Consider the following 19,695-nt stretch of genomic DNA (forward strand, 5'->3'; position numbering starts at 1 on the left):
CTAAGATGGTTCTAAAATTACTTATTAAGGAAAAATATGAAAGCTTAATGCCATGAACCATTACAAAGGAGGCATAAGGGACTTCTCAAAGGAAGATACCTGTTTATTTTCATGGTATTTATCTTTTACCACAGGCCAACAATCCTTTAAAAATTTTATAAGCAAAACAGCACAGAGACCTGGCATAGACAAATGACTTGGTGGTCACCCAGGTGTCATTATGACCGATAACAGTTATGAAAGCACAAGATATTTGCCATTGCCTCGATGTTCTATGAAAAGAAAAGAATAGAAAGGAGTGCTCACTTGTTGTTTGTAAAAGTGGGCACATAGGAATGAGGAAAAATAAACATTTTAGGATAGGTTACCAAGGTTGGAAGAGAAAAACTAAATAAAAATTAGGAATAAGAATAAGAACATAATCAACTAATACATCCAAGTGCTGGGCTAAAGAAAATAAGAGAGACAACCTCCTAGCAAATGAAATCTAGTAAACACAGAAAACAAAATAATAAAATAAAAATGTGATAGAGAAGACTTTTCTAACATAAGAGAATACTGCTCTGTGCTCAATTAAAAAAAACTATGGAATAAAGTATTTTCTAAAAAGTTAAAATTTTTATAATCAAGTAAATGGCATGAATATCTGCAATCAACATTACTAATCATAACGTTCTTGAAATTCTGCCACATTAGCCAGATGCATATATGCAAATAGGATAATTGAAAAAAAGAAGAAAAGTTATCATTATATACAAATGATGTGTCAGTATACTAAGAAAGGCCAAGAAAATCAAATTTATACCCATACTCACAGGCATACACTCACACGCGCACGCGCGCACACACACACACACACACGCACAAACACATGCAGTGCAGAAAATGCAGAAATAAGCTACCAGACATCAACTCTACACTAACCAACAATAAGAAAAGCACAAAACTACCAAGTAATAGTCCTGGGGAGAAAGATGCAGACAAATCTTCAAAACCTTACTGAGGACACAGAAAAGGACCCAAATGAGTGAAAGACTACATTTCAAATTCATCATTTTTTCAAAAATTGATTGAGATGACTAAAATTTTACTGGAATAATAAATACAGAAAAAGAATATGAATTTTAATGTTAGAATAATTAGAGAAAATTTACTGTGCTGAATGAAAAAATTAATAATGCTTTAAAAATGAAAATATTATGGTATTAGACTAAAACTAATGGTGTGAGAAGGCAGAATCAGCAAAATTAAATAAATATGAAGTTGAAATGCCTTTAAGTTTATGGTAAAGAAGTATCACCAACAATAATGGAGAGTTAAATTGTTCAGCAAAAAATATAGAGAAAATTGGTTGTTTATTTAAGAAAAACACAGCAAAATAGAACAGATTAGTGTTTCTTAACTCAGGCTGCATAAAAAAGTGAGCTGGGGAGTGTTTAAAAAGTAGGGATGCATGGCCCCTACTCTTGCTACTAAAGAGTTGCTATTTACAGACATAGAGAACAGACTTGTGGTTGTCAAGGGGGAGGCGGGGACGGACAGATTGAGACTTTGGGATTAGCAGATGCAAACAATTATATATAGAATTAATAAACAACAAGGTACTACTTTATAGCACAGGGAACTATATTGCTAATGGAAAAGAATTTTTAAAAAAGAGTTGGTGTATAGACCCACCAAACTGGAGACTTAAAACAAAATACATATCAAAATAAAATTCAGATGGTTTAGTTTTTACATGTAAATTTTAAATCAAGCAAAATTGTTTTAAATATATATAAATATTTAATTACTCTCACAATGAAAAGGTAATTTAAGGTAATTTATATGCATATAAACAAAATGAAATTACAAAGGAAAAGACATGATATAATTATAGAAAATTAAAATTTCTATATGTCAAAAAACACCATTAACAAAGATAAAGGGTACATGGAAATCTGTGAGTAATTAAGCAATGAACAAAAAATATGAATGGTTAATATTCTTAATATAGAAAAAAGCTTTTGCAAATTAAGAAGTAAATAATAATACTATGATAGAAAAATAAGCACAGAACATGACCTACCCATTAACAGAAGAAATAACACTGGTGCCAATAAACATATGTAAAAATATTGAAATTTTGCTGATAATCAAAGAAACGAAAATCATATTGAGATGCAATCCATCACTATACAACTGGCAAAGGTCTAAAAAAAAATCTGTCAGTGTTAACAAGGGTTCAGTAAGAAGCAAACTTTCACATATGCTGTTGGCAGAGTTATAACGACCGATACTGTGATGCAATCTAGAGCCTTAAAATGTTATTATTTTTTAACAAATTAGTCTTCATCTAATAATCAAGCCTAATTAAAGTCAGAAGTATGCATAAAGCTGTATGAAAGAGGATATTCTCTAAATGTACAGAGAAGTTTTTAAAAATCCATACAAAGAAATACACCAAAAGATTATTAAATGTTACCTTTCCAAGGATTGTATAATCACGTGAAATATGTAAGCTAAAACAAAAAAAAGAAGATGAAGAGCACCATGCCTATTTTTGTGTGTATGTCTCTAAGGTTTTCCGGTATATTTTTCTGTGTTAACATTACTCTTACACTGTAATTTATATTGAGCTATTTCACATCATACTTGACTTTCCATACATACACAGCTATCATCAAAAGTCTTACCAATTTTTGTTTCTACCTGTTAATAGGCCTGGTCAAAAACAAGAAAGAAGGAGGCTCAAAAACATTCTATTAAACAGAAGGTTATATTTTTTAAAAAGCCTTTCGGGTTATATATGGATTCCAGTTATCTGTAGCTGTCTCTGCTCTTCACTCACATTAATCATCAAGTGTGTGGAGAAACTGAACATTACTGAAAATCCTTTTCAAGATTTTTAAAGAAAATGGACACTATTCAGATACTAAAAATTAAAGGTGCTTCCTTTTCTCCATTGTATATGTTTGCTTTCTTTGTCGTAGATTAATTGTATGTGCGTGGGTTTATTTCTGGGCTCTCTATTCCATACCATTGATCTAAATGTCTTTTTCTGCCAGTACCATACTGTAATGATTACTATAGCTTTGTAATATAGTTTGAAGTCAGAGACATGATACCTCCAGCTTTGTTCTTCTTTCACAAGACTGCTTTGGCTATTCGGGGTCTTTTGTGGTTCCATATAAATATTAGCATTATGTGTTCTAGTTCTTTGAAAAATAACATGGGTGTTTTGACAGTGATTGCACCGAATCTGTAGATTGCTATGGGTAGTATGGACATTTAACAGTATTAATTCTTCCAATCCATGAACACAGTATACCTTTCCATTTATTTGTGTTGTCTTCACTTTCTTTTATCAATGTCATATAGTTTCCAGAGTACAGGTCTTTCACCTCCTTGATTAAATTTATTCTTAGGTATTTCATTCTTTTAGATGCAAAAGGATTGCACATGGGATTTTTTTCTTAAAGTTCTCTTTCTGATAGTTTATTAGGGTATAGAAATGCAACCGATTTCTGTACATTAATTTTGTATACTGCAACTTTATTAAATTTATTTATTAGTTCTAGTAGTTTTTGGTGGAGTCTTTAGAATTTTCTATATATACTATCAATCTCTTCAATAAGCACTGTTGTGGAAACTGGACAGGTACATGTAAAAAAATGAAGCTAGACCATTTTCTCACACCGTATATGAAAGTAAATTCAAAATGGATTAAAGACTTAAGTGTAAGACCTGAAGCCATAAAACTCCTAGAAGAAAATACAAGCAGTATGCTTTTTGACATAGGTCTTAGCAATATTTTGGGGGATATATCTCCTCAGGCAAGGGCAACAAAAGCAAAAATATACAAATGGGACTACATCAAACTAAGAAGCTTTTGCACAGCAAAGGAAACCATCAATAAAATAAAAAGGCAACCTACCAAATGGGAGGAGATACTTGCAAACAATATGTCTGACAAGGGGTTAATATCAAAAAATATATAAAGAACTCACACAACTCAATATCAAAAAATCAAATAATCCAATTAAAAAATGGGCAGAGGACCTGAAAAGACATTTCTCCAAAGAACGTATACGAAAGGCCAATGGGCACATGAAAAGAGGCTCAACATCACTAGTCATTAGGGAAATGCAAATTAAAACCACAATGAAACATTACCTCGTACCTGTTACAATGACCATCATCAAAAAGACAAGAGATAACAAGTGCTGGTGTGGATGTGGAGAAAAGGGAACCCTTGTACACTGCTGGGGGGAATGTAAATTGGTATTACCACTATGGAAAACAGTATAAAAGATCCTCAAAAAATTAAAAATATAACTACCCTCTGATCCAATAATTCCACCTCTGGGAATAGATCCAAAGGAAACAAAAACACTAACTTGAAAAGATATCTGCACCCTCATTTTCACAGCAGCTTTCTTTACAATAGCCAAGATATGGAAGCAACTTAAATGTCCATTGACACATGAATGGATAAAGAAGATATATATAAGAATATTACTCAGGCATAAAAAGAATGAAACCTTGCCATTTGCAACAGCATGGATAGACCAAGAGGGTATATGCTAAGTGAAATAGGTCAGACAGAGAAAGACAAATACTGTATGTTTTCACTTATATGTAGAGCCTAAAAAACAAAAGAAACAAATATAACAAAACAGAAAAGTACTCACAGATACAGAGAACAAACTAGTGATTGCCAGAGGGGAGGCGGTAGGGGGAATGGGCGACTATGTGAAGAAGGATTAAGGGGTACAAACTATTTGTATATAATAAATATGTCACAGGGTTGTAATGTACAGCACAGGGAATATAGTCAATAATATTGTAATAACTTCGTATGGTGCATAAAATGTAAAAATATTGAATCACTATACTGTTTACCTGAAACCAATATTGTAAGTCAACTATACTTCAATAAAAACAAATAAATAAAAGTGCTTCCTTAATTGTTAAAATATTATATATTACATTGCAAATGATCATGTATATGTGAGCTGATTCTTTTTTAAGGAACTACATCACAATTTATTAAACAGGGCCTATTACAAGGATTTGAAACATATCCTCACTAATCTTGATGAACTTATAGACCTTTTGAAAAAATTAAATATTCATTTAAACATACCCTTTACGATCATTGTACATTCTATTAATTCTGTCCCATTTTGCATTCAGCTGAGTAAGTGTATCCCGGATCTGAATGGCTTCAGGTCCAGAAGCTTCGAGGATAACATCTGGTTGTTTTTCATGAATGACTGCAATCTGCTCTCCAAGTTTGTCCAGTTGGTCTTTGATAGTCTATGAATATATTGTCATTCATTAACAAAATCCAGCAAAGAGATAAAAGAATGGATTCACAGGAGGCCAAAAATTTATATTGAATAAGTTACTTAAAAATAATGAGGGCTTCCCTGGTGGCGCAGTGATTGAGAGTCTGCCTGCCGATGCAGGGGGCGCGGGTTCGTGCCCTGGTCCGGGAGGATCCCGCGTGCCGCGGAGCGGCTGGGCCTGTGAGCCATGGCCTCTGGGCCTGCGCGTCCGGAGCCTGTGCTCCGCAGCGGGAGAGGCCACAGCCGTGAGAGGCCCGCGTACCGCAAAAAAAAAAAAAAAAAAAAAAAAAAAACAAACAAAAAAAAATAATGAGACATCATAATTGTTGCTTATCAAAACTGGAAACTTTTAAAAAAAATAATACCCTGTATTGGCCAAAGCATGAGGAATGTTACATGATATCCTAATGGTGGGAAAAAAATCCTCACAGATGTTCAAAGTGGCATTTGTACAGGACATATAAAAAGCTTCAATAACATTCTGTAAAGGTAATGAAGTGTTTGAAGCTAGAAATTATTTATATTTTCAAATACCTAATAACACTAATTTAAATGACAGAAATGAGCTATCAAACCTATCAACTCTATCAGCAATTTTATTGTGACTTGATACATAAATGCAATCAAATTATATGAAAGTCTTGATATTAGTTTTGTCACTTAACTGAAAACTTTCAGATCCCTAGTTAACTTACAATCAACATGCCATTCCATACCCAACCACTAGCCAATCTTAAATCGTTATAGGTGGCAAGATAAATGTCAACATTTTACATCAAATGACAATCAAGTTTACGAGAAAGGAATATGGTTTGTGCACGTGTTTGATTTTAAAAAGTCTCTGATGTTGTAAAGCATTAATAACTGTGCACGCTTAAAAATCCATATCTACTTTTAATAAATTAAAATTTTTGACAGTATTTCATTGGTGGATACAGGAAAAAATTATTTTTCATACATATTATTAATTCCTTGGCACAAATGTAAAAGGTTATGGATAATCTAAGTAGGCACAACGACAAATTCCTTGCTTTATTTCTACATCAACTGCAGCTATTCAAATGCAGTGTCTGGATATTTACCTTCAGAGAATCTTCCTGAAAAGAGAAGTCTTCATAGACAACAGAGCTTAGTTCTGGAGTATTAAGTGATAATTCAACATCATCCATGGAAAGTAAAACTTTGTTAATTTCAACCAGATAATCTGTGGGGAGAGGTGGTGAACTAATTCCAGAAGTGAGCTGACCTGTTCTCTGTTGAATAGGGATTGCCTGTAAAGACATGAATAATAATAACACACATCTTTTAAATTATTCCCACAATGAATCGTAGCAAATTGAAAACACAAAAAACAAAGAAAAAATACTGTTTTGTGGAGAAATTCAATACCATGAGCAAAAATTTAAAAACTTGTTTTAATTTTTTAAAATTTGCCCTGCACTGCTATAGAAACCATTAACAATCTCTATTTTAATTTTCATCTGTAGCCTGTTGTTAAAAGGCTTAAATAAGCTGTTAGTGCTTGAAAGGTTTTTTTTAAGACTTAAGCCACCTAAATTCATTTAGCAAACAGGAAAACATAACGACTCCTTTCCTAAGTAACTGAAGAAATGAGAATATGCTGCAAATTATAAAATTCTGTATGAAATAAAAACTTTAATACCATTATTATTACACCTTTTTTAAAAAAAAATCTCACAATTAGATTAAACACTTCTGGGCCTCACTGGTGAAAAAGTAAATAAGTGAAACATGTATTTGTAACGTAACATAACAAATGCAGTAGGGGGTTTAATTAAAATAATATCCAGGCAATTCAGTACATAATCTTAACCTTTGAGAACAATATTACAAAACATGAATATCCTACATAAGATGATAGATTCTACCATGCTAAATTCAGGCAGATTCTAAACTGAGTGGATAACTTATTTACCCTAGCATAGTATCTCCTGTATCCTCTAATCAGAGCTTTCTGAACAATAAAGTGCTCTCTGGGATAGGCCACTCATCCCTGGGTTCACGTCCTTTACGCCTTGATGGCTACCATTTAATAATTGCTGCCTACTGCTTGCAAATGGCCAAAGTACACCCACTCATGAATTAAGTGGATTTCCTTGACACTTTCACCATATTCCTATATTGAACTTTTGAAAAATGATAATCCTCTGTAAACTCAGATGACAGTGAAAATGATCACAAGTACATGTTCACTGAGTTAGTGATCCTGAAAATGGTTACAATTCCTAAATGAAACCAATACCCAAGATTAACAACACTGAGTGAATAATATGTTGTTGAATCTTAAGGTTTGCATTTCTTTGTCTCCTAGAATTTGATAAACTATGACTTTCACCAAATGATGGGCAGTCCTGGATAGCCAGGTGAGAAGCAAGCCTATTGATTTCCTGACTTTATCCACAGGCTTGTTTATACTTGACACTAAAAATAATTATATTACCCTAATGCCACACATTCAAATTTTAGTCAGAAAACATTTTTAGGTATTTAACTATACATCTAAGAAGGCAAACTATATGCTATATTTTAAGCAAATATAAAAGGATGCTGAAATAAATAATGTGTTCACCCAGAAACCAGTTTTAATAAAAAGATATGAAGTATTCCTTAATAAAAAATTTTTTTTTATTTTTTCAGATTTTAATTTTAATTAAGTAGCCCAATTTTTTGGCAGATCACAAAGGGAAGCTCAATTGTTCCTCTTCTTAACTTTAAGGAAAAAGAAAAAGACACAAAGAAAGTATTTACAGGTTGAGAATTCATGTCAAAGGAGTAAAAGAACTGGGACCTATTCTGCTATTTGGCTTTCTCATCTATCAGCCAGGGTCTTGCTCAGACAGCCTCTGTTTTTCCAAGACCAAAAAGGACTCTAGGCCTCCAACTATTTGATATGTGCTTGTAGGACATTCAACTTTATAGCACTTTCCTCATTAGCATCACTAAACATCATACACCAGGTTTGGTATTTTTTTAATCTGCTCTGCCTGCTTACTGGTGAGAGCCACTTCTATACCATAACAACCACTACAAGGCCAGGAATTTTGTGCTGCTTCTTCAGTTACACAACAGAGTGTCATTCTGCAAGGTCACATGTATCTGAGTCTTTAGGGTGAACTGGGGAGGTCAGTAGGTATTGTAAGTAGAAAGTTCCAATGTGTTTTTTTTTAAAAATCACGTTCATTAATACTGTATTTTTCTATTAATGCTATACACATAATCTAGGCTTCCTGAGCCTCCATATTCTTGCTGAAGCAGCAAGTCCATTCAAGATTCAAATATGTGCTTTCTATATTCCCAAAATAGATTTTATCCCAAGACAGTGATCAATCAAAATGCCCTAGGAGAAAAAAAAAAAAAAAAAGTCCTCAAGATCTGACCCAGACTTTACTTCTGGATAATTTTATTTTTAAAGAATTCAGCTAGGACACAAAGATACAGATATACTACAAGGTAGCATTAAATGGTACATGGTGCACCTCATGTCGTACAGCAACCTAAATTCCAGATAGATTAAAAAATTGATTTTAAATGACACTTTACAAAAATGTTCTAAGTTTTGTTTTTATCAAACCATAGGGAAAACTTGGAACAAAACTGAGTTGAACATCGCCAACTCTCTGGAGGATGAGGACTTTTTAAGAAAATCACAAAGGAAAAACCTAGCCATATGTGGCTAAACAAAAATTTTAAATGGCTGTATATTAAAGGTAAAATAATTAGAAGATAAAAATCAATAAGATGATACTTTTTATAGCAAATATGACAAGAGGTTAATATCTTTATTTATGAAGAGCTTGCGCATATTTTAAAATAGTAATACCCTAGTAAACAAATGAGAAAGGGTCATTCAATATATATTTCAAATAAGACAGAGTCCTTTTTTTAGTTTAAATAAATTCATAATCTTTAAAAAGCCACCTATATCACTTTGTAGGAGAAACCATGTGAAAGGCAGTCAATGAAAAGGAAAATGATATGCATGAGCCCCTCTGTACCCTCAGGGGAGGCTCTGGAGGTACTTGACCTGAGGAACTATTTACATCAGCGGTCCACAACCTTTTTGGCACCAGGGACCAGTTTCATGGAAGACAATTTTTCCACAGAATCGGGGGTGGGGGGGGGGGATGGCTCAGGCGGTAACGCGAGTGATGGGGAGCGATGGGGAGCAGCAGATGAAGCTTTGCTCACTCGCCCAACGCGCACCTCCTGCCGTGTGGCCCGGTTCCTAACAGGCCAAGGACCACTACAGGTCTGCAGCCTGGAGGTTGGGGACCCCTGATTTACATGATAAATATAGGACTGAAGAGAAGGAGGCACTGAGGATGGATGTGATTTTGACTGAAACAAATTTAACGTCCCTGCCCTAACATAAACTAGGGACTTTATGATGTGCCAATGTAGGCTCATCAGTTGTAACAAATATATCTCTCTGGTGCAGGGCACTGATATCATGGAGGAGGCTATGTGTGTATTGGGGGTGAGGGGACAAGGGGTATGTGGGAACTCTTTGCTGTGAACCTAAAGCTGCTCTAAAAAATAAAGTCTGTTTTTAAAGAACAAAAACAAACAAATTTCATGTTCCTTCTCAATAGTCTTTGGTTACCCACTGCCTGTCACCACCTTCTATTTTCTCTCTCTTCACCAATCTCCACCATTTCTCCTCTCTCACTCCTTTTCTCATTTCCAACCTGAATTCGTAAGGAGGTTAATCCAAATGAAAACTAACTGAGGGGCTTGTGAAAGAATTTTTTCAGCTAAAAACCTTCTCATGCTTTTTGTCAGTGCACACACCACCCAATCCTTCCTATGCCCTTCCCCATCTCCTCCCGGACACATAAATTTTCTCAAATCATTCAACAGGGATAAAATATTGCTCATAGCATGCAGTAGCTCATTGCTCACCTAAAAGAGAAGAAAAGAAAGGGAAGGGAAGGGAAGGGAAGGGAAGGGAAGGGAAGGGAAGGGAAGGGAAGGGAAGGGAAGGGAGGGGAGGGGAGGGGAGGGGAGGGGAGGGGAGGGGAGGGGAGGGAAGGGGAGGAGTTCCATAAACTGCTGGTCCTCAATGCTGACCGCACATTAGAATCTTCTACAAAGTTTTTTTTTTTCAAGCACCCACACCTAGGCACAACCTGAGAGATTTTGATTTAACTGGTTTGAGGCTCGATTTCTTTTTAAGCTCTTCAAGGGATTCTAATGTTCACAGTTAAAAAAACAGTTTTAAAAACTACAGATTTGAAGAAGTATATGTGTTAATGAAATAAGGACAAAAAATTTTTTAATATTTTAAAATAATTTTAATTACAATAACTAATGCTAGTGAAACCCAAATGAAACAAGTCTATAATAGTATATGTTAGTACTTTTGAAAAACAAATTTGTTTATCTATTAAAAATTTAAAAATTATTTCTATTTTGGGACCATTAATGATTTCTGATTTGGGACCCAAAGATGAAGAAGTTCCAGAGAAGAAAAATACTTTTAAAAGTAACAATTAAACAAAGAACTGTAATATAATCTGAAAGATGTTAGAAAGAAAAATGGAACCCAGTCTTAAAAGACAACACATTTTTCAGGTAAAAGAAGAAGATAAAACCCACACCAGGGAATTAGCAAGATTCCAGAGGTGCTAAGGCACCAGTATGCTGGCATAAGGTAGAGAAAACCAGTATAGCTATACTGCATGGTGAATGACAGTGAATCAAAGAGGTAGCCAGAGGTCAAACCAAAGCCTCTATATACCGTAATTGTGACAAACCTCGCACTTAAAGCTTTTCCTGCATTTTGCAATCTTTTCCTAAACAAGTTCTTAGGGAAAGGAATCATATGATCAGCCATGACTTTTGGGGGAATAATGCTGGGAAAAACATGCTGAGAAGATGGGCCAGAGTTAAGAAAAACTGGACTTAAAAACCAACTTGGGGGCTTCCCTGGTGGCGCAGTCGTTGAGAGTCCGCCTGCCGATGCAGAGGACACAGGTTCGTGCCCCGGTCCGGGAAGATCCCATATGCCGCAGAGCGGCTGGGCCCGTGAGCCATGGCCGCTGAGCCTGCGCGTCCGGAGCCTGTGCTCCACAACGGGAGAGGCCACAACAGTGAGAGGCCCGTGTACCGCAAAAAAAAAAAAAAAAAAAAAAAACCAACTTGGGGAATAACTAATGGGTGAAAATCATAAGAGTCTGAATTATGGAAATGTTAGTAGACTGAGGAAGTTAAGTTACTCTCTCAGGGTCATATACAAGTAACTGGTAGAGCCGTATCTAACTTCAGGTTCAGACCTGTATCTACTTCATTCGGACCTAATGGTTCTAATCTTTCCTCAGTGTGGTGTGAGGAACAAGGTGTGAGGAACAGGAAATGACTGATAAGATTGTGAAGTTTCTACCTTGAGAACTGGGTAGTTTTTATAAGTAATAACTAAGATAGGGAATAAAGCAGGAAACAGGTTGGAGGAGGGGAACGAGGGCTAGTTCAGCTTGGGACCTGTTACAAGGCTGCAGTACAAACAGAGACAGCCAACAGGCACCAAGCAGAGAAACCTGAATCTTCTAGTAGATTCCAACATCATCAACTGAAACTGGTTCTAGAAGGATTACCTAAGTACAGACCTCTGGGGAACACCAGCATATTTACAATGCAGCTGCAAAGATGGCTATTGAAAAGGGAGCTGGTGGTGAATCTTTTCCTAGAATATAAATCATATTTTATCAACTTCACAAATTTAGTTATTTGTAAACTAGAAATTTTTTTTAATGTGGTCAACAGCTCCACACATAAAATACAGAACTGAAGGAGAAAGTCACTCCCCAAAGGTTTAAAACATTATCAGAAATCCAAAAGAGATGTCAATAATAAGGTTTTATGTTTCTATTTTCTGTGAGTCTTGCCTCATCCAAAAATATAAACATATCTAGCAATACACACGAGAAACGAGGAGATACCATTCCAACTGGTTTGTTTTGAGGTATCATTGAATGCAACATCACATTTCTCAATGGCAAGAGCTGAAAAAGTTATTTAAGTGGAACAGAGACTCCCCCATGACAATACCTTAGTTTTGTTGTATCTTGTGTGCAAAAGTAGTAACTGCAAACGGATCTTTTCTTTTTTATTATCCTCCATAGGTTGATGTAACATTTGTTCTCCTCTTTGTAGAACTTCCTCAATCTGGGCTCTCTCCTCATCCATCTGAATGTTTAAAAGATAAAAATTACTCAAAAGAAAAATGCACAGGGTCACTTACTATCAGTTCCCAAGCAGGAGAACTAACTTACAAAGTATAGTATAAGTCAACATATGTTTATCTGAATGATATACAACAAAAGTTTATGTTTTTCTTAAAATATTTCATACATGAAGTTAAAATAACTCATAAAGAATGCTAGTTTAGCAGAAGTTAAATAGAACTAAGATAACACTACCTTTGTAGTCAGAAAGTATGTCTTTTTTTTAAGCATTATGTAAATCACGTGACAAACCTTACACTGACACTCACCAGAAAGTCACATTTAAATCTGTTCTATCATGTTTGGCAGATATGTGGGTAAACATCATTAATGTAAAAATATAATTAACAGATAAGAAAAGTGAGAACACCACGGTTTTGAAAATCTGCTTGAGCCAACCTTTTCATCTTCATCACTGGATTCCAAGCGCTTTTCTGTAACTTTTAACATATTTTCTATATCATTTTCTAATTTTTCCAAGTCAGAGAAAGGCACACCAGCTTCAAACGCTTCAGTAGTGACCAGATATTGGTATGATAATGGTTCCTGGCCAATCAGCAACTGTAGAAGGAAAAATGTTCTTTGAAAAGATATTCTTGTTTGTAGATTTTTGCTGGAAAGGGTGTGGAGAAAAGGGAACCCTCTTGCACTGTTGGTGGGAATTTAAATTGATACAGCCACTGTGGAGAACAGTATGGAGGTTCCTTAAAAAACTAAAAATAGAACTACCATACGACCCAGCAATCCCACTACTGAGCATATACCCTGAGAAAACCATAACTCAAAAAGAGTCATGTAACACAATGTTCATTGCAGCACTAGTTACAATAGCCAGGACATGGAAGCAACCTACGTGTCCATCGACAGATGAATGGATAAAGAAGATGTGGCACATATATACAATGGAATATTACTCAGCCATAAAAAGAAACGAAATTGAGTTATTTGTATTGAGGTGGATGGACCTAGAGTCTGTCATACAGAGTGAAGTAAGTCAGAAAGAGAAAAACAAATACCGTATGCTAACACATATATATGGAATCCAAAAAATGGTTCTGAAGAACCTAGGGGCAGGACAGGAATAAAGACGCAGATGTACAGAATGGACTTGAGGACACAGGGAGGGGGAAGGGTAAGCTGGGACAAAGTGAGAGAGTGGCATGGACATATATATACACTACCAAATGTAAAATAGATAGCTAGTGGGAAGCAGCCACATGGCACAAGGAGATCAGCTAGGTGCTTTGTGACCACCTAGAGGGGTGGGATAGGGAGGGTGGGAGGGAGACACAAGAGGGAGGAGATACGGGGATATATGTATGCATATAGCTGATTCACTTTGTTACAAAGCAGCAACTAACACACCATTGTAAAGCAATTATACTCCAATAAAGATGTTTAAAAAAAAGAAAAGATATTCTTAACTTGACCTTTCACCATTTAATCAGTGTCAAGAAAGAACTCACATTTATTTGAATTGACTTTAATTTCATTCATTCCCACAGCAATAATTTTACCAACTTGGGCTTCTCTGATTACCCATGTTTTCCGAATTCCAGCGAGGGATGCAAACTGGTGTGCAAGTGAGCGTGGCTGCCTGGAGTGGGAGGAGGGTTCCGGGACCGCAGGCGAGCACAGCAGGAAACAGTGCCATGATCCGGAAGCCATCCCTGCCATGGCCACAGAGAGGAAGAAAGGCCACTACCCAGTATAGGGACATCCCAAAGAATGCCTCCCAGTTAACTTTCTCCAGCACAATGCCCCTTCGATTTTGATACCGAAACTTCGAAAAAGTACGTTTCTCAATGCAGTATTTTCAGACAGTATCTATATAGAAAGCCTTTACATCAATATTTATGTGCCTAAAATCAATGTAACAAATTCAATAAAACTAAAGGCAGGAAAATAACATGCAGTGTTGGCTGAGCATGGGGAAGCTAGCAATCTCACACTCTGGTTATGAATGTATAAATTGGCACAAACTTACAGTAGGAATCTTTGGAAAAATCTATTTAACAGCATTTATAGGTACAACTTTCACAACAATATCAAGGAATTCTAAGAAGTGATCCTAAGGGCATACTAAGAAATGAACAAAAAGACATGCATAAAAGAATTTTAACAATACAATATTTATAAAAGCACAATAAAAGTGGAAAATTGACTTAGAATATTGTAACAGATCATTTAATTGAATGTTAAAAACCTTGTCTGAAGAGAATATACAAAACAATATAAAATTTTTGATATTTTAATATCACATACACATGAGTAAGAGTGGATATGTATGCCAAAACATTAACAGAAATTATTTATGGGGACAACAATAATTTTCTTTGCACTTTCTCTCACTCCATCTCCTATGTTTCCTGCATTACTCTTTAACATATGTAGGAAAAATCTCCCATAGATCTATTGAAAAGAATAAGTGAGCTTAGGTCAGAAGGTAAGGAAGTAGGGTCAAGGCTAAGGAAGACAAAAGTTAAAGCAACATTTTTGTTGTTTTCTTTAAATTGCAAATAATCTAAGTATATTCGTAGGCTATGAAAGATTGTTTGGCCTATTATATCAAGTATTTCAAAACAAAGCAAAGTTAGAAAATATTTACTTCCTGCAAAAAAGATGATCCTTCCTCTCATAATTTCAATACTTTGAAACCTTTTCTCTAATGGGTTATTTTCTTTAATACTAATTTCTTATATTCTCTCCTTCATGTGCATAATCAAAATAAATAAGAACAAATGCTCCAAAGTGGTAAAATCATTTTAATTAAAAAACTCTTGATATATATACCATATAATTATCTATCACGTAGCTACATATCTATAAGAAAAACAGTTTTATATACAAACATAATTGCTTACTTTGGCACTTTTGATGTGTTGAGAAACCTTTTCAAAGTTTCTATTCAATTCAGCTAATTTTGGTTCTACAAGCTCCTTGCTTGAGCCTCCACGTGCATTCATCAAAACAACAGCTTGATCACGGACATTTTCTACTTGGAGGTTAGCATCATCCAGCTCAGACAGTAAACGCTAATTGTAAGAAAAACAAAATTAGCACGTGGGAAAAATCAAAACCAAACATGGGTGTAATGCTAACTCGAAAGTAAAGGTAGTTTAAATAAATGTCTGAGATTCCTAGTAAGAGATTTCAGCACCATCAATTTGAATAAGAGCTTTTCGTACATTAGGACTCATTCATGTTACATGGGAAGCATTTTCGATCACTACCAGATTGGATAAAACTTTATTTTATGATTGAATAGTCTATATGATTTATGGTGTCATTTCTTCAACCGTTTTATTCTAAGAGTTGCAAAGCCTCTTGAGGCTGGATAAAGGAATAAGTGGCAAGGAGTAGACTGACTTCTTTTCCCCCTAGAAATACTATTTACCATCATCCGCCTTTCCTTGGTGAAGGTGAACTCATTTGGAAATTAGTCGAATATTATCATTTAGTTTTTAACTAAAATATGCAACAACATTATGCAGTTTCCTCAAGCTAATTTCCCAACTGTCATTAAATTCCTTCTCAGGGCTAAGAAAGGAATGCACATACCTGCCTCAATTTCTACTTCATTGGTAAGTTTTTGAAGAGTGTTGGAATTCTCTCAAGAGTATGTATGGCTGTAAGTAGATTTTGAATGAAGTCTTAAAAATAAGCTAGCTAATCTGTACGCATCTATAAATTCTGCAGATGTTTTCTTGGTGATTTACGAGAATGAATGATCCAGCAATGCACACAATCAGCTAATACATGGAGCTTAACCCACTGTTGTGAAGAATTTGTGCTTACTTGTTATGGTGGCTGAGAGAAAATAAGTAGTTTGAGGAACTGTTTTTAAATCAGTGTATATAGATAGAAACAGGAGAACATCAGCTTAACTATGGAATTTTTAGAACATGTTCTCTCACATCTAAATCTGATTGTAATGAAAAAAAAAACAGCCGTTCTTGTCTCAAATTTTGCTATCTGTATAGTGATCCTTGAAATTCTCTTTAAGAAAAATCAAGTGGAAAGAAATAAACACTTTGTAAATAAGGCTTGGCTTTCATGAAAAATTGTTTAAAGGTTATGTTAAAAGGATTTAATAAGTTCACTAAAAGTGTAATCGTGGAAATGTGGGAAATGTGGAAAATGTGGTGAGTAAAGGAAACTACCTCATTCTTCGAAGGTTTTATAGAAGCACAATTAAACACTCTAAAATGGCTTTGTTACATATGAACCATCTGCTGTGAAGGAACTCTATTTGTAACGTCTAAAGGACCTGGAATAATTGTATTTTGCTGGCAACAGACACATGCTTTATTGTTTGCAGGTTCCTCATCAAATCTTTAATTATGCACTGTTTCTGTCATCAATAAACAACTTAAAGGGGAAAAAAAAGATTCATTCAAGGATGTCTGCAGAATGTTGAGAAAGTACATTTGTAACCTAGAATTCAATTGTTCATCCATGCCTGACATGACAAAGCGTTCAAAGGAAGGACTGGTGGGGCCTGAGTGGTAAAAAGAAAAGATTCTCGAAGAGGAATTCTTAAAAGCTACGTTTGACCTTCAACTTTGAAACTAAATGTAGAAACACAGGAATGAATAAGGGGTACTCTGGGCACTTTTCTGAGACTCTGGAGCCCCCGAGACAACAATTTCTTCTTTGCTTAACACCACTGAGTAAGGGTATCAAGAGGCTGAGCAAAGTGAAGAGAGAAGTCTGCCAGACTTTGTGCTTCTGAAAAAGTATACTATCTTTTTCATACAGCTGATTCCTCTGCAAAGCTGGGTCAGGGGGCAATATGCAGCAAGAAATGAAAGCCAAATACTCATTGTGAAGTCAGTTTTGCTTTGACTTTCTATACTGCCACCAAATTTTGCAAGTCATTAAAAAAATAACTAAGAATGACCTTTTGTGGTGAACGAATGACCCAGCATTCAAACTACCTTGTATGACAAAATGCAGTTTTTTTTATAGCTTATTAAATTGCAATGGAAAAATTTTATTAACAATCACATAATGTGGTATTTTTAGTGCTAATTCTTACAAGAAAGGAACGGAACAAAAAATAAGCTAAGACAAAATACAAAGAACAAACAAGAAAGACTCGGTTTATCCCACCAACATAAAAGCTAATGAATCTACCGCATGGGAAGATGTGTGCACAAGTAACTTGGAGCACTCCTCGAGAGAAAGAGAACAGCAAAACTTCCATTCCCAGAAGTGTTACTGGTCCTCTACATTTGCTACCTTCACAATTTCTTCCCGTTTACTTGCTGGCTTTTTTTCTATCTCATCCAATAGCGCTTCAGCTTGATAAAGCCAGGTGCTTATGTGAGCAACATTTCCATCAAATATTTCCAACTGGTTTTGGTGGTTCTAGAAAGGAATTAATAAAATGCTGATACAATCATATGCAATATTTAAGACAATCATCTTAGAAGACATTTAAAAGACCTTCAAAGTGCTAACTGTATGCTGAATTTCAAGAAGAATTTCCACCTTCCTACAAAGCTCTTCCCCAATGGATAAATCTCATTCCTAAAAATGCACACTGTGACTGAGCACTTTTTAATTTTAATTTAGATCTCAATACGATGAAAAGTTGAAGAAGAATAAAAGGTGAAAGTTTCTTTTTTAATTTCATTTTGTTTTAATCCCTATCTGTCATTCTTATATTACAAATAATCTCACCGGCCCCTCCTTGATCATATTTGTTAAAAACTCATTTAAGGAAGTAATAATATTAAAAAATGATTCAAATTTTGCCTGCTCAATGGACTGTAAGTACTTAGAGGCAGGGCCCCTGTTGTTTCACCTCAGTACCGACAGCACTTACCATTACACCTGGAACAGATCTCAGTGATACTTCCTGAAGCAAGGTATAACGTGATTGAGAGAATACATTTGAAAACAGTTAAGTCAGTTAAAACTAGGCAAAACTGCTGAGGCTAAGGCAAGAATGTAGAACTTGATGAAAAAGAGTGGGGGAGCCTTATGATGAAACCAAAAACTTTTAGGAATTGGATTTTATAGGATGAAGGAAACTAAGAAGAAACTTCGAAGAAAAGTGTTTAAAAACAAGGAAACAAATTATTAATCTGTAATATGGAAAAATCATTGAAAAAATAAAATGAGAACCAATAAATCATATGAGCAAAGTGTTGACAGTGGTCTGGATTCTAAGTAAGAAGAATTTATAAACACCAGATTTATTTACCTTGATAAGAGCAGATAAATCAAATGTTCTAATAGGTGTAGAAAGATATTATTTGAAAGGAGAATTTAGAAGGTACAGACTGCATAAGGCAGAAGTAAGGGCCATGAGCATCTGGAATAAAACTAGTTATAATAAAAATGAATATATAAAATATTTAATGAACATATTTTATGAGCCAAGAATTTCACATTTGTTATTCAACATTTAACAACTCTGTTAGATATGTTCTTTTAATCCCATTTTACATATAGGGAAATTAAAGCTAAGCGACATTAAGTAATTTACCCAAGGTTATGAAGGTAGTAAGTCGCAGATGAACTCTGACAGATCAAGATGTAAACCCACCAGCTTCAATGCCCTACACATTCTGGTTGATTTCAATAAATATCCAAACACACAATAATTTATTTTTCTCTGTTCATATCCATTACCCAGTAATCCTATGAATTTGGAAAGAGTCTTATCTCAGATATATCAGAACAAATAATAATTTACAGATGAGAACTTTTTTTAAGGGAAGAGAAGGTCCGGTTGCCATATATTCATTGTTATTATAAAAGGGACAGAAAAACACTATGAAATTAAATGGTCACGATTTCCATGAAATACTGGTTAACAGCGTAGTAGTGTTGTTATAACCAAAGACTAAAAACATATAGCATTTAACAATTACCATAATCATCATAACAATATCTAAAATTGGTTGTTTTAAATATAGTTTTATAAGAGCCCTACATGTTTTACGTCATAATCGCAAAAACTGTATGAGGTAGAAATTATAATAATGTCCATTTTACAAATGAGAAACCTGAGACTTAGAGAGCATTTAAGTATTGGGTTGGCCAAAAAAGTTTGTTTGGGTTTTTCCGTAAGATGTTATGGAAAAACCCAAACTAACTTTTTT

The 19,695-nt window shown here is 34.9% G+C and overlaps 1 protein-coding gene across 1 annotated transcript in view; it reads right to left on the reverse strand.

The window, feature by feature from the left end:
* Nucleotides 1–19,695, reverse strand: part of UTRN (utrophin) — a 499,864-nt gene that overhangs the window by 282,847 nt on the left and 197,322 nt on the right. The window contains exons 37-42 of the mRNA XM_060168281.1: nucleotides 17,822–17,950; nucleotides 15,442–15,612; nucleotides 12,977–13,138; nucleotides 12,402–12,539; nucleotides 6,416–6,604; nucleotides 5,129–5,301 (exon numbers count right to left, since the gene is read on the reverse strand). Of these exons, the coding sequence (XP_060024264.1) occupies nucleotides 5,129–5,301; nucleotides 6,416–6,604; nucleotides 12,402–12,539; nucleotides 12,977–13,138; nucleotides 15,442–15,612; nucleotides 17,822–17,950 (962 nt within the window). The remainder of the gene's footprint in view (nucleotides 1–5,128; nucleotides 5,302–6,415; nucleotides 6,605–12,401; nucleotides 12,540–12,976; nucleotides 13,139–15,441; nucleotides 15,613–17,821; nucleotides 17,951–19,695) is intronic.

Source organism: Lagenorhynchus albirostris, chromosome 12 (genome assembly GCF_949774975.1).
Source record: "Lagenorhynchus albirostris chromosome 12, mLagAlb1.1, whole genome shotgun sequence".
Taxonomy (NCBI): domain Eukaryota; kingdom Metazoa; phylum Chordata; class Mammalia; order Artiodactyla; family Delphinidae; genus Lagenorhynchus; species Lagenorhynchus albirostris.